The sequence below is a fragment of the Pseudopipra pipra genome, chromosome 3 (genome assembly GCF_036250125.1).
Source record: "Pseudopipra pipra isolate bDixPip1 chromosome 3, bDixPip1.hap1, whole genome shotgun sequence".
In the NCBI taxonomy this organism is placed as follows: domain Eukaryota; kingdom Metazoa; phylum Chordata; class Aves; order Passeriformes; family Pipridae; genus Pseudopipra; species Pseudopipra pipra.
The window spans coordinates 87,003,298-87,030,290 of NC_087551.1; the positions used below are offsets into that span (position 1 = coordinate 87,003,298).

The following is a 26,993-nucleotide window of genomic DNA, read 5'->3' on the forward strand; positions in this document are numbered from 1 at the left end:
ATTCTGATAATGCTGTTGCCTAAAGATTGGGAGCAAAAAAAAACTCCAGGCAAGTTTAGCAGAGATAACCTATAGAGCAGTTCTCTAATAAATGCCTTCTGGTGCAAGGAGTATGAAATGGCACATGCCCCGCATCCAGGGGTTCCACAACTTACTGTCTGATCTGAGAACTACCTGCCCCCACATGTGCCCTCTGGCATGCCTCTCTGGAGTTGAGTCCGGGGTTCCAAGACACCTTTCTTCCTCATCTTCCTCTTCTTCACGTCACAGAAGAAGATGTGTGGAGCTTCTCCAAAGTTCCTGGCTTGAATGTTGCTCTGACTGTGATGGTATCTTGTTGTTCAGGCCTGAGGTGTAACTCTTCTTAAACAGAATGTGTTTACTATAGTTCTACTTTGAAAGGAGCTTTAACAAGCCTAAAGAATTTCGGAAATCCAATATGAAATAGTGGAATAGGGTTTGGGGAGTGTTAACTACTATTCTAAAGTGTGACAGCTACATTAAAATCTACAAAAAGCTAAAAATCATAAAAACCCTAAGGCATCAATGTCTTTCTGTCCCTTGCATAGCCCAGTACTTTAGACAGTAAATATAAAAGAGGTCAAATCTTTACAAGTCTTATCTACACCTGGCTACTGTGTTTATTTAGTTACACAAAAGCAGCACTGGGTGAGATTTCAGGGAAAAGATGGGGGAAGAAAAGAGGCATAAAGAAACATGCCATCCTGCCCCAAGACTCAGGGCAAAGCTTGGGACAGAACGGTTTTCATGCACCTCCAGTTTGGCCAAACTCATAGGCAACATCCCCTGCATTAATACTACAAGAAGTCGCCAAAATAGATAAGTGCAAAGAATTTAATTCTGCAGGAACATATCCAGAAGATTCCACATGAGGTGAGTGGCTTGGGCACACATAAAGGTGTTTTAGAATTAGGTCAGATTTTACTGATTTAGGGCATAATCCTCAAAAGTACTACTTACATAGTGCAACAAATAAAAAACTAGTTGTAATGACAAACTGTAGTTTCACCAGCAAACTTTTATTTTGACTATAAAGTGTGTAAAACTGTTGAAAAGAAAGAAACCCATCTGATAACAGAATGAAAATATTGTTTTCCATATGTAATACATACACATATGAATCAAAAGAAGCAAAACCCCCAACATTTAAATACAAATGTGAAGTGCTTTAGAAAATATAATCTGAAAAATGCATAAAATTCCACTATGGAAGGAAACTCATGTAGAAGCAAAAACATTAATATGTAAAAAACAAATAAGAATTATTACAATCAAATTCAACACTGAGGGTCAATTCAATGCAGAATCTAAATAAGTGGATAGCTTAAGATTCTGACAGATTTTCTGCCTTCAAGCTGACTCACAAGTTTTAACTTAAAATACAGAACTGAAGAATAAATCCTCAGGCCCATTGTAAGTCATTATGGGATGCATTGGTTAATCTAAGTACTTACCAATTTCAAATCTTGCACAAGAGTGCAAAAAAGGTACCTGACGAATGGTACACCATATACCATAACATACCAGGGAATGGATTTTTTCTAACAGCACATTCAAGTAAATAACAATTTGGAAAATAAAGACAGGATTATGAATTTAAAACAAAGGTTATTGACTATGGTGAATCAGAGATAAAACAGTGCCAGTTCAAACAAATAGATTTAGAAGGCACAATGCAAAGAGACTGAGAGGTTTCACAAGCCACTGACAGCGTGCCACCAATTCTAACCAGGTGCTCCTGGAATTTCAGTGAAGTCCCAAGTAAATCATGTTCTCATCTCCTTCAGGTTCAGCATTAAAAAATGCTATGAGATTAACTGAACAAAAGGCCAGTGAAAATCACTTTTACCCATCGTGATCTCTGTCACCACTTCTAATTCTGGAGGCTTACCTGCACTGTAATAAATACATATTTTAGCTCCTCAGTTACTTCAGTGTAGGCAGGAACCCAGAGAAAATGTCCTCAAAATCATAACCAGTTCATAGGCTTGTTTAGGTTGGAAAAGACTTTTAACATCATTGAGTCTGACTGTTAACCTGGCACTGCCAACAAATTTGGTGGCCTTCTATGATGGGGTTACAGTGGTGGTGGATGAGGGAAGAGGGAATGACATCATCTACCTGGACTTGTGCAAAGCATCTGACATTGTCCCGCACAAAATCCTTGTCTCTTAACTGAATAGACATGGATTTGACAGATCTGGGTGGTCGCACTCACAGAGTTGTGGTCAATGGCTCAATGTCCATGTGGAGACCAGTGACAAGTGGTCCCCCCCTCAGGGGCCTGGATGGGGAGTGGCACTGTTCAACATCTGTGACACAGACAGTGCAACCAAGTGCACCCACAGCAAGTTTGCCAATGACACCAAGCTATGCAGTGCAGTCAACACACCAGAGAGGAGGGATGCCATCCAGCACAACATGGACAAGCTCGAGAAGCGGGCCCATAGGAACCTCATGAAAGATTAATCCTCCACACAGCCAAGGTCCTGCACAGGGGTCGGGGCAATCTCCAGCATCTGTCAAGCCAGCCTGTCCATATCCCTCTGAAGAACCTTCTCGACCTCCAGCAGATCAACCTGCCCAACTTGGTATAGTCTGAAAACTGAGGGTGCCCTCAATCTTCTCATCCAGATCACTGATAAAAAGATATTAAACAGATCTTACCCTTGGGAAACTCCACTAGTGACCAGCCACTAACTGGATTTAATTCTGTTCACCACCACTCTCCAGGCCCATCCATGCTATATGTTGCTTCTGTATAACTTGTTACAGCTTCAGTTTTATTCCCCTCTCTTCAATCTTTTGTTATTCCTGTTCTGTTTCGCTTGCTGCATGCGCATCCAAAGGGACAAGTGAACCTGGCAGCTTCAGACAATGAATGAAATGAACTTGCTGAAGCCACTATGAAATTGGAAGAAAGAAAATCAACTTAGTGGTCAGATTATTACCTAGCATCCTTTAAAATGCCATTGGCATAGGAGTTCTCTTTTTCCTCCTGGGAGAGTTAGGCAGCAGGAGAACAATGAAAATGCCTAAAGTTCTCTAAAGTTAAGCAGTTCAGTGAATCACTTTCTTGAATAAAAGTGATTATCTCATATTTAGACAAGAAAGTTATCTGCACCTGATTCAGAGAATGTATTAACTTCCATAAATTATATACATATTAAGGCCAAGGTTTTTCACTTTTTTTTTTCTTCCCTCCAGACTGTAAAGCCCAAAGTTTCACCAGCTCATAGGAAGCACGACTTCAGCATGGTCAAAAGGCAACCCCCTAAATTCGGCCAACCTGCTCTGACCACTCCCCAGAGCTCACTGCAGTGGCTTTGTGTGTCCCCTTTCTCCCATTTGCAGTTGCATCCTCCCTCTCGTGATTTGACACAGAAGGAAAAGTTAACATTTCTGACAGAGGCACAAAGAGAAAGTATGTGAAACATTTCCATTTCCAAATGGAATACTGTTTCAGATGTAAATGGCCACATCATAATGTAAAAAGCAATTTTCCATCCACTTAATACATTTCCACTGAACAGAACCCTAAATGTTGCAAACCAAAAATAGAAGGAAGGAAGGAAGCAACCAGTCGGCATGTACTATGATTCATTCAGTGACAGCTGCATATCATTCAGAAATGAAAGAATACAAAAAACCAAGGTATGTAATTGAGAATCCTTCAAACATACTGACTGGAGACAATATATTTATATTAAAACTACAGTAAATAATTAAATGCATTTGTGTTTATAGAACCGAAGACTCAGAAAGAAAACTAAAAGACATGTAGACTCCAATCTTTTTAGCTACAAATTTATTTTGGTCTAGAATCAATAATGTTTTTTAGCAATTAATATTTGAAAACAACATTTCATTAAGGTATTGTGAAGGTAAAGTTTTCCACTTAAACACCAACGATGAGAAGGTCAGGGTTAAACTTGTTCTCCATGGCCTACACCTGCCTGTGTGTTTAGAGGTGGATTTCAACATCCTTCCAATACAATCTAGTTGTAGTGGACATATCAGATTTCAGAGAAAATTTGTATGATTTGGTACATCCAGAAACTAACAAAACCTCAATAAAACCCCACACTAAACCAACAATGTTTTGATTTCTGAGATACTTTTCTTATTCTAACTTGTCACACTAGAGCAGCAATTCTACTGCATTCATAAAATGCAATGTTAGGGACTGGTTTTAAGTAGTATATTTGGAGAAACAAGTTTATCAAATGCTAGTTTAGCCAGTGGGATTTTTATAAGAATTTTATGTAAACATTTCAGAAAAAGAAGAAAAATACTGAGTGAACACTGACATGAAAAATAGTATTCCATCCTTGTGAAAAAGAAGAAGCTCCAAGATATTTTGTGTGATTATCCATTAATTTTAAAAATACAATTATTTAACAAAGCTGTGCATATCTAACATCTATCATAACCCAAAATCATAAAACAAAGGATGGACGATACAATCAATCCTGTTTCTGTATCATAGTGCTCTTTTAGGATTGAAACCAAGTCCAGTTTAAGACAAGAATATTGGTTTTTCAAAATATTATCAGGCTGCACTGCTGTTCCTACAGCTTGTATGAAGGATGCTGTTGTAATTTTTATTAACCATAGGTAAGCCCCTCCTCCCCTGGAGACAAATGTCATTTTAGGGGACACAAATGATGCCTGAAAGTGGGATGTCCCACTAATACATATTCTTTTTAACATACACAAAACAAAATATAATAATAAACACAAATAAAGTCTAAGCAATATTACATAACAATAATTATCCAAGAAAGGCAGTATTTCTGCAAATACTGCCATGCAAAACTTAATAGATTTAAAAAAAGAAAAAGGTCAGGCTCAAGAACAAAATGAGAAACACTGACTCTTGTGATGTGAGAATACGCATCACTGGGTCAGCTCTTGCACTGCTGGGCAAGTTAGGCCTGGGCTGTACCCTTTGTACTGAAAGGATGTTTTAGACTCCACCATGTGGACAACAGGAGGTCTACTGCAGCTTTGGTAAGGTTTCTCTCTTACAAAGTTTTTTCTTTCTTTAGGTAAACTGAGTAGTTCTGTACATAGCAATTTCAAGAAAATCTCAACATGTTCTTAATAGGTGACAGAGCAACTTGCCATAAAATATAATAGTCTGACCCTGAAGTAGGATAAAGCTTAGAGAGCTTTTAAGAAAGGTTTAAAATATTTTGTCAAAGTTATTTCACTTCTGAGTCTTGTTGCACGTAAACAAGCCCAAATCAAAGACCGCATGTTACCGGAAAAAATAATCCCCTGTGTTTAGTTCCTTGTAGTGCTTACTGCAGCATGAACTGCTCAAAACAGATACAAAACTGATAAAGCAAATTGCAAAATAGATTAGCAACCCCTCCCCCAAAAATACAACAACATCAGTCCAAAACTGCAAAGAAATTTCAGGGGCCAAACCTGAAAACCATGCAGAAACATGTTTCCAGCTACATTCCATTTTTGATTTTAAAAAATACAGAGTACGAGCAAGTCAGTGTAAAGTAAAGTTAAGATGGGATTAACACTGTTCCACCTCAGTGAAGAACGTGGCATCTTAAAAAAGATATCGAGATAGCCCATATAAAAAAATACCCGTTTTCTCACATGAGAAAATTAAAGTGGGCTTTTAGCAAAATAAAAAAAATGCAACAGGATAGTTACCAAAGTTACCTGTAAATCAACTGAAAGCATTCAAATGCATTTTAAAAAGACCTTTATGTTTGAGCCTATACAAAGAAAAAGGCATCTGTAGGAAACATAGATGAAAAAATAAAACTTTTTCAAATATAAAAAGTGTTTTGCTTTCCAATAAGTTCAAGTAAATTAACATACAGCAATTGCATCTGACAGATGACAGATGCTGGGTTTCAGCTACCTAAAAGCCCCAAAATATACAGATATCATTAATGCAGCATGATAGTCTATGTACAGCCTTCCAGATAGGGCTGCTTGTGAACCTCTAAGTTGCATGAATACTATTCACAAGACAGCACCCTTTTCAATATTATCACAGAAAATGAAGTCAAAAATTAACTTATGAAGTAAAAAATGTTTAGACTATTACACATATTGGAATTACTAGAGAAGTAACAACAAAAATAAAAAAAAAGAGGGAAAATGCTTACGCAAGATACCTGACCAGCAGTTCCTTTCAGAGAATGGAAACCAGTATGTAGGGCTGTTCCTCCACTGGTGTACATGTACAGACACTGAGACAGGCGTTGGTGCAAGGCTGTACTTGCTGGGCTGGCAGACCCAGGGCCCACACTGCAGGAGGTGCCTCAGGACAGACAATTGCTTGGTTTCAAGCTGCCTCACCAGTTCCCAGTGCTCTCACAGCCTTGGCACTCTAAGGACCAGATCTGGAAAGGCGATCAGTTCCACAGAGCAAACCAAAACACACTCCATGGGCACAGGAGGTCTGGAAGAGGAGCGGGGTGAGTTGAGATAAGCACAGACAGGACCACTTGTCCTGCACCTTCACCCTGGTGGGACAGGTGCCCACTGCCTGTAGAGAGGAGGATGTGCTGGCCTAAAGAAGGGGCAGCTATTGCCTCCCAAGGGATGGGAGGGATGAGCAGAAAAGGAGGTGTGAGGATTGGGGTTCGCTGGTGGGCTTTGATCTATCTGTTCCCAACCTCATGAGGGACATACAAACCACCCTGACCCCACAGGGAGTCCCCAGCTGTAGGGTGTATTACATTTCCTTTAGGTAGCATCCTCCTCTTTCCTGCTGCCCTCGTCTGTCCTGGTTGTTTACTCTCAGCTTTTCATCCTTATGTTTCCTTTAACATCTCTTTGTAGCAAGCACCCTCTTTCATCCAAACATCTAATTGATGAATACGTCAGGGATGTGTGCTTTCCCTCTCAGAATATGTGCCTGAGCTCCCCAGCTGCCTGGGTTAACTCTTTTACCTCTTGCTTTCATCTCACTCTGGGTGCAAGTGTTAGGAACTCTATTCAGAACAAATGCCAGTGTATTTCTGTTTTTAAAGACTCACACTGGTCATTCCTTAACTGTTTTTCAGCAAAACCAAGAATTCAGCCAGATTCATGTTTCACAACAGCTTCCCTGGAAGCCAGCACTTCCAGTGTGAGAATGCTTCCCTGGCAGCTCCGTACTGCTCAAGCACAAAGTCATCAAAACCATTTTTCTGCCTGATGTGGGAGAGTGCCCGGCTTCCTAATGACAGAGTGAGAGCCCTCAGTATGGCTTTGCACTACAGATGTATTTTGAGATTTTGGGTTATAGCTACCTGTGTTCGTTCTTCCCATAGCACCTTCACTTTCTATTGCACTGCAGAAAATTCCACAGGACTAACCTAGGATGATCTGTTTCCTAATAATCAGAAGTGAAACTTTGGCCATGTCTCCTCCCTCCTTTTCACAACCAGCCTCTGTGTGATTAATTTTCTCCAGATTTTCTTTTGCTCAACTCTTTGAGCTCTACAGGATGTACACTTCATTCTATCTGGCTGACATTGTCTGGTCCTCTAGGATTTACTCATTGCCTGAAAACTGTCTGCAGTTGTGCTCTTGGTATTACACCTTTCAAGGAGGGTTTTGTACTTTTTTCCAAATCTTTCTTGCACTCAAGTGACTTTTTTGCAATTTACTAGGACATGTGAATTTTACACTCTACAGTTTCCATGTTCTTCTCAAGCTTATTTCAGCACGTGATTATTGCAGGAGGAAGAGGAAAACGGTTCCACTGCCAAGATCAGAGGCTTGTGAAGTTCCCATCTTGGACTGCGTACCCACCACTCTCTGCTCTAAAGCAAGGGGTCACCTTTGCTGTAGGCAGACCTAATGGCAGAGTAGCTTGATTACAGGCAACAATGGTACACTTAGTCCATGTGATGGTCACAATACATGCCAGTTCTCAGTCGGGAACATCAACACCAGCCCTTTGCAGTTAAATATCTGGACTGCATGTAGCCATGACTAAATGAACATACAAGCCCCCTAGCTGGGACAACATCCACTCAGGAGAGACACTTCCTGAGGCTACACCTGGTGATTTTTCAGTCAGTGTGAAGCTCAGTGTTGGATGGGATTAGGGAGATCATAAACACATCTTCGTCTCCTTCTTCAACATCTTGGACGTGACTGAAATGGTGGGCAGCATTTGTGATGCACAACAAAGACCCTTTTCAGAAGGTGTGCCAGAGCCTCCTCGAGGGACATGAACGTTTAGTCTGAAAAGAGTTCCCAGTGCTCCAGCTCAGGTCCTGCGTTCGCCACGAACAAGTACGCTTTGAAACTTCAGAAATGTATATTTTTGATTTAAAATTCACCACCAGCAAGAAAAATAAAGCCAGCTTACTTACTGGGGCATACATAATGTCTTAAGTAATAACAAAATATTTTTTGTTTGAAGAAAGAAGGTGATGAAAATTATTTGTGCCTATTTTCTGTTCTAAGCAAAATAAATATGAGAAACAACACATGGAATGCACTCCGGAAAATATACATCATCATTTCATAATTACGACACTGCAAATAACATAGAAAAAAGCTCAATTTTGTGCCTTACAAATTATCTATATACCATGCAGTGTCGAGGAAAAAGAAATAAAAATGCACCAAATATTAAAAAAATTAAATTAACTTACTGGGAGGAGTGAAAAGTGATTATGAACCCAAGTGTCTGGGGGAGAGGGTTTTTATTTTCTGCTGGTGTGTGACCGAGTCTGTGATATGTGGTAATAGCAATCTGCAGGATTGCATCTCCCACTGGGTCCAGGTGGCCCCTGTGGTCCGGGTGAGCCTGGTGTTCCTGGTGGGCCTGGCAGGCCAGCAGCTGGTAAAACAAAGTTAGAATTAGTAGAATCCTCACCAAAGCATGCGTAGTGTCCTGCATTTTATCACTGACAGTCAGCTGCACACCAGCTCATCCACAAGAAGGCAGGTGGGTCTGACCTCATGCTATGACTCAGCTTGGGAGGAAAGGCAGGGGTGTAAAACAAATGTGAAAAATGAGAGAAAGGCCCATTAGTTCATAAATAATAATAACAGAAATAAATCTGGAGACTTGTACCTGCAGGGCCAGGTGGTCCGGGGTTACCGGGCAGTCCAATTCCAGGCTCGCCTCTTTCCCCTTTCTGTCCTCTATAACCTACACAGAATAAAGATATGAAAATAAGAGAACCCTCTTATTATAAACAGTGATCTTCTATATATCTTTGTAACAGGAAATTACCAACACAAATGTAACTGGAAAAGCACATGCTCACTTCTTTTTCAGAGAGTGGTATTTTTTCCTAAGACAGCTTTTAAGTTTCTAAGTTCCTTCTGGAAAATATGAGGATTTCTAGTAGTAACTGTTGCATCCTCTGCCAAAGGACTCTTGCCTTGTTCACTGGTTGGACTTTTCTCCAAGATTTTAAGTTACCTTTCTGAAGCTCCTCTAATAAAGACCCAAATGCATATTCTGCTCTGGTGTTCCCTGTTCGATCAAGTGACGTAAGGCAGCATCCAAAGGCCATCTGCAGTCTGACCAGTCCTTCTCTCATAGCCCACAAACTGAGCAAGACTTCACCCTCTCTGTTCTACACAAATCCCTACATTTGCACTTTTTAGACTGTAAACTGGCAGTTTTATGCTTAGACATTCCCCTGTATGTGAGACAAGACCCACTCCCCTGTCAGCCTTACCTAGTAGCCCTCATGTGGAATGAGGCATCTTTAGAGCTTGTGCAGATTTCAGGTTCAAGGCCTACTTGATTAGTGTGATTACTAATTATACTTTGAATAACGTAGTTCATTTTCTTCACAGGTCATCGCCTTGTATTTATCTAAATAGCCTCCACATTTTCAGGTGCTGCAACTCATGACCAATGCCTGTTTCTTTTTCCTTGAACTGTTTTTAAAGTGTCTTATTAGTTGGAAACACTATGGCTGCTTCAGAGCAGAGGACTCGTGGCTATTGGTAAAGCATTTTCCTTAATATTTCAAGTTAAGAATCCATCTACAAATGTACCTTTTCTGTTCAGATCATGTAAATTATGCAGGACAGGGGATGAAAGCATTTTTAAAGGAACAAGTGTGACACCTGCCACAGCCCATTACTTTACAAGAGATTATAAGGAAACCATCTTCCTTCCAAGGAAACCTTCTTCCTTCCCCAGCACCTCAGACGTGCAAGGTGACAAATATTGAAGATTAATTTGCCAATTTCTGGCCACATTTGGAATGGAATTTGTCCTGCATAAGGGACCAGTATATTTCTAGCATTGTCTAAGCCATACAATAAAATTCCTCTTGTGAAGAAGTGTAACTCAGTTTGAATTCAAAGAGAAGAGTCACAGCTGACCAGCCAACATGGTGGTGTCAATCCACCTGATGTCTCATGAAGATTAACAGGCACTGGAAGGTGAATGGCAAAGGTTGTCTTGTCAATGTGCTGTGGTCTATGGTAACAGTGGTACCTTACAGGATATTCCAGAAAGAGACTACTGTGGGTACTGTGGGTACCAATTCAGGGTTTGTTACAACAGACACAATGCAGTAGGAATGGTATTCAATTCAGAGCATTCAAGCTTTCTGTTACACAAAAGCTCATTATACACTTCAGTAGAGTCTATTATCTATTGCAACCATTCTAGGTTTCAAAACAGAGCATCAATCTTCCCTCAGCACTGCAATAAGGAAATTACAGGGAGGCAAAAACATTAGAAAATGCATGCAGGGTGACATACATAACATAACTAAAGGAAATCAACAGTTTAAAAGCTCACAGAAAAACAAACAATATTAATCATGCATTCTGGTCACTGAGTTGTGTTAAGCAGAATTGTACAAGGCATATATGCACACAAGCTATAATGACTGAGAAAAAGGAATATGCAGGTGCTTGTACTTAATTTTGAATACTGGTTTTGCTCTTTAATGACCACAGTAGTATTTATAACTACATCAAGTTGTTTTGCTCTGAATCATCTTGTGCAATGCTGTTTTGGCTACTGTTTGAAAAGCTTAATCATAGAACCATAGGATTCACACAACCATTAAGTGTCCTATTTATTATATATTTCTCTATGTTTTTTAATTTACAGTCAATAGTTACAGTTCATTTCCCACTACACACAGAGTTAAACTGTAATTTTACAAAGCAGTGCTGCCACTAATAAGTTGCTTTTCTGTTTCTTTAGTTATGGAGAAGAGAGAGAAATCACAGATAACATATACCACATTTACAATTTCCATGATAACCGTTACTGTAGGTCTCTGACACACTGTAATTGAAAGGCACTAAGATAGACTGAATGATTCTGTAAACATCACTGGAATTCAAGACAATAAGGAAAAAACCACAAAATCACTATTGGACAAAGATCAGCCTGCCAATACAAATACATGATCCAGGGTAGTGTAAACCATTACTGGCTGTATCCAAATAATATGCAAAGGTGTAATTTGTACACAGTGGCAGGAAAGTTCTGCTGACACTGAAGTTTGATACAAAAATTTCCAGATATCTTTTCTGACAGTAAGGATTTATTTAATAGGATGCCAGCATATTAGTAAACAGACCTATATGTAAACAATCTGAACAATGTAATGTGTAATTTTGGCAGAAAAATCTTTGATTTTAATGAGGTATATTTTGCTCATAAGCAGGGCCATGATTGCACTTTTATCACCTTCTTTCTGAGCTTAAAGTGACAAATTCATACACAGTCAAAGTATTACCATACACATAAATCAGATTTTGATTTATTGTTTTTAATGTAAAGGCACATATAAGATGCTATCTACTTTTACTGGTGGAATTACAATTCCAGTAAGAGGCACCTGCTTAATCCAAAAGGTAACTGTTTTAGCAAAGCGTTTCACTCAGGTTCCAGAAGTTTTGTTGTGATTTCTGCAACTCAAAAGTTTTGGTATTATAAACACATACCCAACCATGGGTAGTATGCTAACCACTTGGTAGCAATACGTACCAGGTAGGTGTTCAAATGGATAAGGTTCTGCTCAGAGGTGAGTAGTGACAGCTGACATACAGCTCTCCACTTGATGCTTCCCACAGACATCGTAGTCAGAAGTGTCACTACCGCAACACCCTCAGCTCCACATGGAAATGACCCAAGTTCATGCCTATGAACTTGGAGGTAAAAGGTGTTTAAACTGCTCCAGAAGGTATTCCACCTCTATCACAGAGACCCTCTTCCATCAGCATGGACAACATAGCATTTGAAAGTAGCATGTCAAGTACTTATCTAGAGAAATTTGACATTCTTTAATACAAATACCAGGCAAACAGATTATCACATCAGGGAACAACGAGACCAAAGTACCCTCTGTGTTTTACCATGTAAATACTCTATGTTCTTAAAAAGAAAAGACTGCAAAGCAACAGAGAGGGTGCTAAGAGCATCCTCTCATCCAGCCTCCAGTATATATTCCCGAATTCCTTCTGTGTGTTACAGCCCTCCCAGTGGAGAGGCTGGAGCTGGGGTTCAAATCAAAGTAAAACAGGTTTACTTCAACTTCCGCAGCAGAGAACATTTTACAAGATGGTAACTGTTGAAACCAGCACAGCTATTTCAGAATAGTGACTTTGTCTGAGCAACATCCACTACAATGGGTTCCTGATACCAGCCAAGGTTTCTACATGCTTCCACTCTACAAATTATAAATTATAAGAGACATAAATTTTACAATAGAGATTGCCAATGAAGATAAGGAGCTTTCACTATTCATTGCATGGTATTTTTATTTTCTGAACTGTGATGCTTGATTCCTTGAGACTACCATGAGTTATGAGGACCTATAACAAACTAATTTCCTTAATTTGATAGAAAGAGTGAATTTTAACTGAGACAAAATCTTTTCTCTAGTGAGAAAAAAATCAATAGTCATAGTAACATAAAGGATATCTGGCTTGCAGAATTATCCCAAGGTGCATTTCATCTAATGGACCAAAAGTCACTTACTATTACAGTTTTAAAAATCCAATTAAGTCACTGAAGTCAATTGAGCTAGATCCTCTAACAACATGACAAGCTGTTTGCAAATGCATGACATTGCTATAGCTTGTCTGTAAAGTCTTGAAATAAACTTTCTAATTCTCTATGAGATATTAACATATTTTAAAACCCATACAGAGTCAAGTTCCTCTGTTCCCCCTTAAGCAAATGCTGTACATTTCACCAGTAACGCTGCCTCAGGGTATCAGCTTGCTGATGCATATGCCATAGGTTATTTTTTTAAATGAAGAAATATATATAAGTATAAAAATCTTCCAATCATTATGTGAATACCATTTATATGTTTCATAATTGAAGTTGCAATTCTTCATTATATTTTGCTTGCATGCTATATTTTTACTGAGATCATCCTATAAATTATTTGTACCTGAACCATTGGGAAGTATCCGAGGAACACTATGAACAACCTTGTTGAAGGCCAGGAGGTAAGAATTCTGGACTTCTTTAGAAGGGGATGACTCTATGCACAGGAGTCTAGCTATTCTTTAAATACAATTTTTGAAAACCATGTCTACATTTCTAAAAGTTAGTACCTATGTTTTCTCCTTCTGGGACTAACCCCCAATATATTGATTTGCTGTGCAGAAGGAGGTTCTGGTGGAATCCAGCCAAGTCATTCCTGACAATTTCCCTGGGAAACTGGCAAGACACTCAGGGTGTATAGAGGGGCCCCTATGAATCCATAAGTAAATTTAAACACCTCCTTGGACACAGTGTCTGATACACCTGCCTTTCCTGCTGGCTGGCTCTAGTAGGCTCTCTGCTCAGCATGCAGCATCACAAACAGGACAGGTCCTGTTAATTGCTCACTGGAAGCATCTACTTCTTCACACTGTCTGCTGGGACAAGTGACTCACTCTGTCACAGCCCAGACACATATTACTGCAGACAACAAATCTCTGGAGTTGGCGATCTGGCCTACACTCAAGAGAGAAATATAATAAGGAGCATCTGTCAGTCAATACCAAATGTGTATTAGGACTTGTGCACACAACATGCTACCTTGATGGTCTCAGCCACATATGCACATAACGTGCTTCTCCAAGAAGTCTTGCTTCCTATGTATTTTATGGCTGAAAACAAGCTGGAATATAGAAGGATAATTTTCAATCTGCTCAGAGATTTGAATTTCTTTTTACTCTTGGTACAAAGCAATACCATGCACAGATACAACTGAATAAGGCATGAAGGCTATTTGCAAGTGTGCTTCTCTTACAGGACTATTTCTTACTCAGAGTGTAAAAAAGGTAAGGTAAACATTTTGTTTTCTTTCCTTGCAAGTGTATTTTCATATATCTTGAAGTATCAGAGAATTAAATGCTTCTCACTTAGCTTACCTTTTACAAACCAAAAAAGAGTATTGAGCATAATGATAAAACAAATGGAAATCCTGTGTATACAGGGCACTACTTTTACTGAAGCATAAGGCATGAAAAAGCTGCTTTTTTTTTTCTTCTTTTTTTACTCCCCGTCCCCCCCAAAAAAAAAAAACATAGCTGTCATCTTTTACTCTTTATGCTGACTAGCTGGAAAGGAAATCTAGTACAATGTTTCACTTCCCAGAAGCATCTGAGACTATTCACCACATACATCATCATTGAACAATCTGGCACTGACAGTGAAATGGATTATTTATGGCAATCTGAATATTTGGGTAACGATGAAGTCAGTGTTGTAAGATTCTAAGCCTTTTATTGGTTTCCTTGATCCTTTATTCTTGTTCTTCTCATTCTGATCTCATGACATTTTTCAAGCTTCTGTCAGGGGTTTGTGCTTATCAATGTTAGTAAGTCTTTGTTCTTCTGATAGCTTTAGGATCCACACATCTTCAGTTTTGCACTCATTTTCTTCATTCCAGTCTGACTTGGTCTGACTTCAGAGCAGACCAAACTAACAAAAGATAATAAAGAACTACCTACAGATAAACTGCAAATTACATATTACACACGCAAAAATACTATTCATCGATAAATTCTTTTTTTTCCTTTTAGCCTGTTGTCCACTGCCTTTTAATCTCTGTGAGGCTGACTCTACAATAGAGCACAACCACAATGAAAATGGATCCCTCAAAGCCAATTTTGCAGTAAAAGACAGTTCAGTGAAATGGAAGTCCTATACTATCCCAATGCATTGCGATGCCCAAATTACTCTTTGGGGGATAGCAAAAAGCTGATTACTCTGAATTTTTTTGTGAAAATAGATTTATTCATGGTAAGAAGAACTCAGGTGGTAATACTTCAGTTTTACTTCTAAAAGAGTATTTGCTTCTAACTAAAAGAGTTTTTCCTCCCCTGTGTTGTCTCAGGATCAAAGCTGAGAGCACTCAGACCGGAAGATCAAATTTTCTTTCATAAATAAGATTGTCTGTCAACATGGAGCAAGATCTAAACAGTTAGAGTGCTGGCACAGTTTTTCTTCCTTATTAACATATTTTGGAGGAAAAAAATAAGTGCTACAGTAGTTCCGTCAGCTTTAGATATCTGTCAATAATTAACTTTATCACTTATTAGAATAAAATGCACTGATTAGGAGTTTTTAATCAGTAAAATCCACACATTTACTATGGGTTAATATTTAGATCTAGTCTGGAAAAACGTAAGTACATAAGTTTAAAAGTTAATCATTAGGAAGCTAGATAGGTAGTCCTGGCTTACTTAATCATTAGCAAGTGTACATGGATTTTTAGATAGAATTTATGGGAACATTTTTTGGAATTCCTACCTTGAATTCCACGTTCTCCTGGTGGCCCTGGCAAACCATCATTTCCTGGTGGCCCTGGTGACCCATCTTTTCCTGGGGGCCCTGGTTTACCATGAGCTTGGGAGGCAAGCATTGCAGCAGGCAGCTTCAGCTGGGATACAAATTGAGCCATCCTTTCTTCATTAATAAAAGACACAAGGAAAAGTGAGTAAGAAATCTGCTAGCAAATGACAGGTAAATCCCAAAGCACCAGCTAAATTTTCTGGAAGTAAGGTGTTCAGTCCTTCTTAACGTCAAGGTATTGAATACTCCAATACACACTGAGACCTTCAGTTCCAACTCAGACTCATGTCTGAGTCTTTACCCTTTGAAATAATCAGAATGAATTTGTATTATAGTTTCTATTACTAATCTCTATTACTAATGTATTTCAACATTTCAAATGACTTCTGACTCCTGTTCATGGAAGTACTTAAAATACATAAACACAGAATAATTATTACTTAGCACACCTATGAAGAGCTACCTCATATGTTCATAACTCATATTAAGTTGCAAAGCAGAGGTTAAATACCAAGAAAGGTTCTTGGAATGTACTGAAACCCTGAAAACAGTTGCGAAAAAACCTGAAAGTTCTCAGCAAAGATTATTAATTGCAGATATTTCAGGATGAACTGTTCACGCTGGTGGAATAAAGTGCACTTGGTAACATTTTAGTGTTCATTAGAGACAGAAAAATAGGTATTAATCTTGACTCTGTCTCTTTTAAAAAACAGATTTAAACCCTAAACATTATATAACATAGTATGTATTTTCTGTGGTGGAGTTTTAAAATTAAAGAAAAAATGAGAATAGAGTGGACATCAAACAAAAAAGAAGCAAGGTGACAGAAAGCAGGCAAAGTGAAACAATGTCAAAAAATGGAAGATCTGTGGGAACACTACTGAGGTGTAGAAAATGCAACGGCTACAAAGACAAAACTCCATTATTCCCTGTAGGCAGGGCACCTTCTTTCTGTGAATAGACTAAATACTATTTAAATGGCAGAAGGAGGTGACTTCAGCCAACAAACTGCTCTTGAAATACATAGCAAGTTTAACTCCTGAGGGAGAGCAATCTGGGGAAGGGTGAAAATACACAAAATGATAGCCTTGTTATAAAGTGAAAAACTGCCTGAACAGGTTAAAAAGCCCCAAGCTTTATATTATTTCTTTTATCCCTAAAAGATAAAATGGGTTTTATCCACAAATATTAATGACAAAATAGAGAAGTTGAAGACATAAGAAATGTGTTTTGCAATGGAAGAGAAGCTACTGTTAAGGGGTGTTCAAGCAGAATCTTGTTTCAGACACCTACCTGAGTCACAGCTTTGCAACCATGACTAAGGAAATGCTGGGGAAGAAAAATATTTCCTTTTCAGAGTATGGACTCAGACATCTAAGAAATCTTACATAATACAAAGGCCGTGGCTGAATCTGGTATTAGCCTGAAAGTGGGCCAGAAGATGTTGATATTGCAAGGGAGCTGTGGAACTCAGCAGGTATATTTGCTGAGCAAACTGCACAGCAGTTTAGACCAGGATGACTGAAAGCTATCAAGCCTTCCTCTCATTTAAATAGTCACTCACTAAGAGGGCAAAAAAATTAGATATTTCTATTGTCTCTGCTTTAGTAACTCTTCAATGTCTTAATGATATGTTGTAGATACATACGTATCTCCAATAAAATATGATACATATATTAACTACAGTGATACATACCTATGCTTGGTATTATGATTTGGAGCAGACTACCTTTTAATGCTAATCTTTTACATAAGAAAATACTCTGGTTAACAGATACTATAGCTTCTAATTGTTTAAACAGAATTATGTAGACTCATTCAACATAGCTACAGCAACAAGGCAGCTGCTTAAGTTAGATGACATCTAAAGAAATTTCGAGCAGAATTTAAGATTTATATTTAGTTGTATAATACTTCATTTTCTCACCTTCAAAAACCTTAAGAACCTCTTGTTTGATATATTTTTTTATTTCTTCAAGTGAAACTGCATCAGCCTGATGAGGAAAAAGAAAGGTGATATGTATCAGAACGAACATACAGAGTGAACTTTATGATGCTACAAAAATAAAAAATGCTGAAATTAGCATTAAAAATATAAACTTTCATCAACAAATAAGTGTTTTAATATATCTGTGTTATTTACTTAACTGCAAAGGCCACTTTACTGCAAATACATTATAATATTATAAAGATACTAATGCCATGAAGTGGAAGAGACACACCCAGCTGTCAAGATGACCAGCATGTTACGTGTATGGAAATTAACCTGCACAAGACAGTAAGGTTGTCCAGTGACACGACTATGCTTCACTTGCCTTTTGCATAGCACCTGCCAACTTCTCACCCCCTCTAGGGACTAACTGCTTTGATGCACAGCCAACAAGAACAGAACCACAGCACCAATAACATCACTGGAAAAGTTTTTTAGCTTTACTTCATCTAATTCAGGTTAAAAAGTATCCATAACATGGATGTGTGCCTATGTGCACATGGAGACAAACCAAGATATCTGCAACTGACAAGTAGCATTTCACTGTCTTTTTAAATGTTCATTTCCCTTCAACTGAGAATAAATTTTGTCTGCCTCCTTTTTTTCCCCATTTGCAAAGACTTACACTCTAGCTCTTAAGCTTACAGAAAATGTGAAAATTAACTGTATTGAGTAGCCATATTGATATAAAGGAACTAAACAAGTAAATAATTAAAGTTCACTCATAGCAGACACTTTAAAATAATTATTAAAAATAACTGCCAGATCATCTAGATATATTCTTCCACCCCTTACCTGAAGACTGAAATTTTCTGAGAGAAAGCCTCAGTTTTTCTAAGACCGTGGTATTGCTCAGTTAAATTTGCACTGCTCAGCACATGCTACCTTCACGTTGCATGAACTCCCAAGCAACCAAAGTAAACTTCTATTTACTTACTGGAAACCCTGGGGGTCCTGGTGAACCTGGGGGACCTTGATGACCTGGTGATCCTGGATAGCCTCTGTCTCCTGGTGGGCCAACAGGACCCACATCTCCCTTTTCACCTGTTGGGCCAGGTCTCCCTCGTTCACCCTGTGGACCTCTGTCCCCTGGAATACCCTGATCTCCCTATGTAAAACAAAAGCGGAAAGAAAATAATTGCATATAGTGGAACAAACCTGGAAAAGTCAGCCAAGAATTCTGAAGAGAAAATTCTCGCCTGTTCAGAAATAGACTGAGTCATGAGGGGAAGCTGATTTTATAGGCTAAACCTTGTCTCTGAAAATGTTTTCTTATGTTTTTGATGTTGAAGTCAAAGACAGAAAGAACAGCTTGACTCTGTAACCCACTTTTCAGGGACAGGACTTGGGTACAGAAAGTTTTAGTCCTTATACAAGGATCTAGAAATGTCAGTTATGGCATAAGTAAAATTAAGGTGCTCAAATTCACACAGGCACAGGACACCAGGATTTTTCCTGTAACTTTCCATAGAAGCCTAATATTTTATGCCTTCATTTACACAAAACTTTAGTTAATCAAAGAGACAACTAGCACACAAGTTACTTTTAGTACCTAAAGGGGGCCTACAAGGAAGCTGGAGAGGGACTTTTTACAATAGCATGTAGTGATAGGACACGTGTTCTGGCTTTAAATTGAAAGAAAGAATGTTTAGATGCGATATTAGGAAGAAATGTTTTACTGTGAGGGTGGTGAGGTATTGTAACAGGTTGTAAGAGAAGTTGTGGGTACTTCACTCCTATCAGTTTTCAAGGCCAGGCTGGATGGGGCTTGGGACAACCTGATCTTGTGAAAGGTGCCCCTGCCCATGGCAGGGGGGTTGGAACTAGATATTATTTAAGGTTCCTTACAACCCAGGCCATTCTGTGATTCTGTGATATACGTTTCTCAGGTTTAGAACCCTGCAGAGAAGGTATAGATAGCTTTTCTAGTAGAGATAAAGAAAAAAGCATGTTTCTCTTGGACCACGGTGCTATGGCAGTTTGAAGCTGATCCTCTTCTTCTAAACAATTCACATTTTACAGGCTGCCAATGTGTAGGAAGTAAATCAAATACTACAGCAACTTTTCAAACAAGCGCTTCTAACTGCCTCCAGTGTTTTCTTTGTGTTTTGAAGAAGGTCCTTGTAAAAATACAGAAAACTAGGTCATATCTTCCTCCAGATTCCTCTTTAAACGCTCCACTGTGAATTGTACAAAACTCAGAACATTTGTGTTTTATGATCTCTGCATAAGGTGCTGATTTATTCAGTCCTCCTCCCTTCTAGTGTTCTCCCATCTCTTACATTTTATCTTGTACTAAGTTCTATGCAGAAGGAACTACTGTTTTTCCTGGATTTCTACATGCTCTTGTCCAGCAGTCTCCCAGTCTGTGATCAAAGTATGCAGACAATAGCAATAAATGAGCCAGCCACTAGTACTTTTATCTGTTGAAATGACTTGAAAACTGCATTTCTGATTGGTATAAATCACATATTTTCAACTACTTTGTTACTCAGTTTATAAAGTAATAAGAACAGCAGTGTTTAGTCATTCCAAGGGTATATAAGATTATTTCAGCCCAGGTGGCTTATCCCTTCTTAAAATGGATTCCATGAGGACATACTTTTATTAGACATGAAAACCTCAAGAATTTTATTCTGTCATTTGAATTTTGTTGCTTCTCTTTTCTGTAACAGTAACAGCTGATCTCAAACTGAAGGAGTATGGTGCACAGCAGTAATAATAGTGGCTGCAAGAAAACCTTGACTTTATTTTCTGTATTCACTTCAATCTCTCACAGATGCAGGCCTGTGTCCTTAAAGGCAAAAACCAGAACACTGAAAACTGTAATAATGGTTAAAACCTCATGTCCCTTCAGTGTCATAAAGCAGCACTTCCTTTCCCACATTACACAGGGAGATGCTTTTCTGATTCATCAGACAAATGTGCTATCCATCAGATTAGGACATCAGGGCTTTAGCAACGTTACAATAAGAGCATCTCATATATATATGTGTGTATTTATATATATATATATACACACACATAAAATAACTCATCTCTCAACTCCTGTAATCATTCCTGTCCACCACAATCTTGTTACCATAAACAGAACTGTCTAAAGAGTTTGGGAAGCAGTAAGGCATAGCATTGGCATTTCTGCTGCCTAAGTGTGACAAGCTTGTTTTATATAAAACATGATTTGTGTTTATGACGTCCCAAGGATGACAATAGGGCAAGTTCACAGCTTTTGTAAAGTCTGACAACACCAAAAGACCAGCTGCATTTCAATTTTTCAACTGATTCATCAATTTACACTTTCCAGGCCAACTGTGTTAGAAAGTCTAGAAAGTCCTCCAAATGCAGAAGACAATTCAACTCTAATTCCTTAAAGTTGTATCTAGGACTAAACATATTAGGTGTCAAGAGACTGTTTGATGTTTAAAAAGAATTAAGTTCTTGATTTTGCCTATAAAATATGTGATGATGAGGTGCTTAAATGCTCAGTAAAAAGAGAAAAAGTTATCATAATAGGGGACTTACACGTTCTCCTTTGGGTCCTCTGTCTCCCGGTCTCCCCACAGCACCCTGAAAAATGGTTTTTGAAAAAAGATAAACCTATCAATTAAAGGCTTTGTTGTATATTCATTTGTTAGCAGAACTGAAAGCAACTGCCTAGGATTAACAGCTATGGTATCTGTAAAGAATAAAATACACAAAAACTTGTTTTCCTACCGGAGGACCTGGCAATCCATCTTTTCCATTGATTCCCTAGAAAAAAAAGACAAAACACAACAATTTTAAAATAAATAGTCTTAAGTATTTTAAAAATATAAGGGCTAAAGCTCAATATTTGGTGCCATATCAGTAAATATTCTGAAGTTTGCAGAGGCAGAAGTGTGTGTGGTTATAACATAGAAATACAAACCTCATCAAGATGTGCATCAAATTTTATAAGCATTCAACTTTAAATGATGAGTTATATGGAAATTTTGCAAATGTGGAATATGGACCTGTACATGCACTTTTTCAGTACCAGGTAGTCATTATATAACCATAGAAGAGATTTCTCTTATTCTAGATATTAGCCCTGATGCCCTATTACCCCTCTGCTGCTGCAGAGATTATGCCTTAATATTAAGTGGCTAGTTCCACTCCCTGGTTCTTAGGACTTCTAGCACAGCACAGTTTTGGTCTCCTGGGCTAAACCTATTTCCCTCCCAAAAAAGGGTGCTCTCATTCATGCCTCTTGCTGGAAACTGTTCCAGGCCTATGTTATCCTCCAAACTGGAATGTGGCATTATCATAGAATCATAGAATCAACCAGGTTGGAAAAGACCTTGATCCAACACTGTTGTGGTTACTAGACCACGGCACTAAGTGCCACATCCAGTCTCATCTTAAAAACCCCCAGCGACGGTGAATCCACCACCTCCCTAGGCAGCCCATTCCAATGTCTGATTACTCTCTTCATACAAATTTCTTCCTAATATCCAACCTAAACCTCGCCTGGCAGAGCTTAAGACCATGCCTTCTTGTCCTACTGCTGGTTGCCTGGGAGAAGAGACCGACGCCCACCTGGCTACAACCTCCTTTCAGGGAGTTATAGAGAGCAATAAGGTCTCTCCTGAGCCTCCTCTTCTCCAGACTAAAAAACTCCAGCTCCCTCAGTCTCTCCTCATAGGACTTGTGCTCGAGTCCCTTCACCAGCCTTGTTGCTCTTCTCTGGACCTGCTCCAGCACCTCCATATCCTTCCTGAACTGAGGGGCCCAGAACTGGACACAGTACTCCAGGTGTGGCCTCACCAACGCAGAGTACAGGGGGTACAGGATCACTTCCCTGGATCTGTTGGCCACACCGCTCCTGATCCAGGCCAGGATGCCATTGGCTTTCTTGGCCACCTGGGCACACTGGTGGCTCATGTTCAGCTTCCTGTCAATCCAAACTCCCAGGTCCCTCTCTGCCTGGCTGCTCTCCAGCCACTCTGTGCCCAGCCTGTAGGGCTGCAGGGGGTTGTTGTGGCCAAAGTGCAGGACCCAGCACTTGGCCTTGTTGAACCTCATCCTGTTGGAATCAGATCATTTCTCCAGCTTGTCCAGGTCCCTCTGAAGAGCCTTCCTGCCTTCCAGCAGATCAACGTGCCCCTCCCCCCCAACTCGGTGTCATCTGCAAATTTGCTAATGGTACACTCAATCCCCTCATCCAGATCATCAATAAAGATATTAAATAGAACTGGGTCCATCTAAGGGTCCTAGTTGGTATGGGCCAAAATAATGTCAGAGAGTATATTAACAATTGCACAATGCCAGATAATTTCAAGATAAATGCTCTGGCACTGCTTAATTTAGTAGGATGTATATGTATTTGCACATGGAGCAAACTCACTGCTGTTTCACTGAGTGAGAAAAAAGGACTTGCATGAGGACATCAGGAATATTTCTTTCCCTCTTAAACTGCAAAGTGGAGTTTTATACAGATTAGGTACCTTGGGCTAATTTGCTGCTGAAGCTACAGAAATTGTCTCTTCTTCCAAGGCAGAAGTGTAATGTGTGGTTGTGCTGACAAGCTGCAATGGTCTGCTTCTCATGCTCTCCCCATCATTATTCTGGGGAGATAATGAGTTATGTGCTATTCTAGCTAAACCCTTATAGAATATAAAATAGGTTGTTTTAAACCATCTTGGACAGTATGGACCACACTGCTGTCACACTTTCATTAAATAAACAGGTCAGATTAGACACATCTTAAGTGAATAGCAAATGCCTCAGTTGCAGTGTTGCATCACCTGTATAAAGAAGAGCCAAAAGTTTATTCAGTCATGAAGCACATGCTTCTCTATCTAAACTGAAACTGAGAATGTATTTTGTCACCCCATCCTTTATAGACTGTGTTAAATTTCTGGGTTCATACTCCCCCCCTGGAAAAACTACTAGAGGAACCTTTATGTCAACAAAATCCAAATGACCTTCATAAGACCTTTAAAGGCAACATCTCAGTAAAATTAAGTATTAAAACACCACAATACCAGGAATTCTTTTCTGGATGGTTAATACTGAGCCCTACAGCTCAATGTGTTCTTCAGATATTACCTAGCCTAACACAAAGCAAGATGTAATGTCATTTCTTGTGTAACTTCTGATAAACCAAAACATCCTTTTGTATATATTCAGTATAAAATTCCTTACTGGTTTTCCTTGTGGCCCTTCTGGACCAGGGAAGCCTATATCTCCTATAGGTCCTCTTTCACCCTAAGAAAGAAGAAAATGCACATAAATCTGTCAGTAAAATCTTGCATTAGGTGTCTGAAATATTCATGTATTATCATAAGAGTCAAGAACTCAAATCTGTACTTACAGGTTCCCCTGGCATCCCTGGGGACCCAGGAGATCCTGGCTTTCCCTGCAAACAGAGAATATTACAGATTCAAATTACTAGGAAGCAAGATAGAATTTTTCTCCAGGTAAAAAATAAGAGAAAATATATATGTGAATGAAATATTCATGTTCTTGTTCATTATTTAATGAAAAATCTTGCTCTTTTGTACAACGTTACTCAATCCCTGGGTTTTCTTTACACTTTCTGAATACTGAGATAATGTTTTCATGAGGTTTTCTTTTACAACACCACGATTTCCACAAGGAGAAGTCATAGGCAGATCAAAGTTTATCACGGTATATGTAAAATCAAGATTAAGGTCCTTCCTAGTCCTAACTTTTTTTTGTGTGTGTGACTTTATTACTGACTTAATGTCTTTTGCAAAATTTCTTCATTCTGTTTTTTGGCCACTTTTATTGTTGTTTTATGTTCAGCCTGTCAGAATTCACAGTCCTCTCTCATCTCATCATTTAGATGCTGATTTTAAATGTCTCTTCTCTCTTTATATATATATATGTATATATAATGGTTTTCTTTTAACAACTTCAATCTACATTTCCCAGAAATAGCATTAGACCAGATCCTCAGGTGACTTGTACAAGTGAGGAATCAAACACATCAACATCAGTGACAACTTTGGGAACAACAGGACTGAGGATAAGTGCTGAGGAAATAGGCATTGATGGCAATGCTTGCAGAATCTCAGCCCAAGCTTCCCTCATAATCCCAGCAATCTCAGCAAAGTGCCAAAGTGTAAATAAGAGGTTTATATTCTCAGATGGGAAAAAGAGTCCACTATTCAATCTAGGGAATAATGACAGGGAAGGAACACAAATTATTTTCCAGCAGAATATGTGGATATGTTTCACACTCTTCCTAGGCTACTGAAAAAGTTGTTTTTCATATGTCTATTAATTTGTTAATTAAAACTTCTTAGCATAAAATATAAAAGGAAAGAATTAATTTCAGGAGGAAATAATTTATTTCAGTGGATTTTATTAGAATTAAATATAATCAACAGAATGCAACTCCATCAGTGATGAAGGGACCTCATTAAATATTTCATATCCAACTTGAATAGACAACATCCAATGACTTGGAAATACACAGGGAATGAACAATTGTGATAATCCTAACCAGCTACTGCATTATTATTCACAGTGTGAAATACATTTCAGAGCAACAAACTTTGAAACTCTTACATCTGCTACAAAACTCAGAGAAATACTTCTCTTTTTCCTTTAAGTGTGCAATTTGCTTTAGGAGAAACCTAATGAAATTAAGCTGTTTAAGATCATGTTCTCTCTTAGAACTCACAGTAAATAGACTAAATCAGTGGCTAATGGAAATGACAGTGCATAGACACAAACTTCTTTTTATTTCATGAAACACATATTTATAATTTAAACAGCTCCTAAATGGATTGGTAGCTGCCCAAATTTAATAATAAATCTATTTGCATATAAATAACTCCATATTGCCTCCTGAAATATGGATAAACTTTTTTATTAAACTGTGAATGTAATATAACGTATTCATTTCCTTTAGGAACACAAATGAATAATTATAATTTCAATTTATCATTAGTTACATTTACTTTCACCTACAACAAAGTTTCTGGATGACTTTCAGAAATCTCTCTGAATACCACATGTAAATAGCTGACAAAGCATTTCCCTAAAGCAAATGTTTGATTGACTTGATATGCAGATCCTTGTGGATTGCAATAACTAGTGTTCATAACTTTTCTTTGTGATAGAAAGATGCTCAGAAATTTGTGCATGCCCATGAATACAGAAAAAGTCTTTATCTATATTAAATAGAGGCAATGAGAAGAATCTCATATTCGTTCTTAGCTAAGCATATGCAGCTTCAAATTCCAGCTTTATCATGTATTCACACCACTCCCTCCTGTCATTTTAATAATAATATGAACCCTCAATGCTATTAAAAATCTAATTTCTTTAGGAAAAACACAATCTTCCTACCTGCCTATAAAGTATAAGCCAAGCACTCATGTCCCACAGTGGTAGAGATTACAGCTCAGCATCTTGCTTGACCTGCTTTTTCAGCTTCTAAAAAACTGAGTTTTCCTTAATGAACATACATACCGGTGTCCCTGCTACTCCCGGTGTGCCAGCTGGTCCACGGTCACCCTGAAGAAAAGATAAATCTATACTTAAATGGCAACAATCAAAACAGAAGTTTGTTTGTGTATTCCCATTAAAACCTGAGGAAGGATTATTCAGCGAACTGAAAATGGGGACAAGAGCCAGGCTCTGCTAAATGCTAATATTTATCTTTGCCAGTGGCTCATTTTACAGACCTGAGCAAGTAACCAAAATCCTTTGTTTAGGTTCTCTTATATTATGTTTCTATGCTATCCCTTTGATTCTGCTTCAAGCCTCCCTTGAAAAGGGATGGAAAGTCCCTGACTTATCTGAAGTTGTCCAAATAATTACAATTTGTAGTCATGACAATGACCAAAATTCACACAGGGTAATTCACTTTCATGTCAACATCCCCATGTTTAAGATGTGTCTTTCAGAGAAGTTTTTGCCTTCCTGCAACCCGCTCATTCATTTACTAAAAGTCAGCATCCTCAATTTGCTTGTGCCATGGCCCTTTCTGGGCAAAGGTCCTCATTTTAGCATACACCCATCTTCATCTACGCTTTAAGCTAAGACAATGGGGTATTTTTTTGCTGGAGGTGATGAGTTATGGGCATAAATTCATCTTTCTTGAGAGGTCTATAAACCAAAGCAGACAGAGGTCAACAGTGGTAAAACTCTACACAGCGGTATTTGCTCTAACCCACTGCTGACGTCTGTTGGTCTGCAGCACTACGCTTTGCT

At 38.6% G+C, this 26,993-nt stretch overlaps 1 protein-coding gene across 7 annotated transcripts in view; it reads right to left on the reverse strand.

Annotated features, from left to right (window-relative positions):
* Positions 1–1,019: 1,019 nt before the first annotated feature.
* The window catches only part of COL19A1 (collagen type XIX alpha 1 chain), a 189,124-nt gene continuing 163,150 nt past the window's right edge, over positions 1,020–26,993 (reverse strand). For 5 of the 7 annotated variants that reach the window (XM_064650213.1, XM_064650211.1, XM_064650212.1 and 2 more), the window contains 10 exons: positions 26,250–26,294; positions 24,118–24,162; positions 23,949–24,011; positions 21,498–21,533; positions 21,306–21,350; positions 18,721–18,891; positions 17,721–17,787; positions 15,752–15,907; positions 9,080–9,157; positions 1,020–8,842 (listed from right to left, as the gene is read on the reverse strand). In XM_064650213.1, coding sequence (XP_064506283.1) covers positions 8,706–8,842; positions 9,080–9,157; positions 15,752–15,907; positions 17,721–17,787; positions 18,721–18,891; positions 21,306–21,350; positions 21,498–21,533; positions 23,949–24,011; positions 24,118–24,162; positions 26,250–26,294 — 843 coding nt within the window. In that variant the 3' untranslated portion in view covers positions 1,020–8,705. Of the gene's footprint in view, positions 8,843–9,079; positions 9,158–11,035; positions 14,921–15,751; positions 15,908–17,086; positions 17,123–17,720; positions 17,788–18,720; positions 18,892–21,305; positions 21,351–21,497; positions 21,534–23,948; positions 24,012–24,117; positions 24,163–26,249; positions 26,295–26,993 lie in introns of those variants that run through there. The other 2 variants (XM_064650214.1, XM_064650215.1) reach the window with 2 other exon arrangements.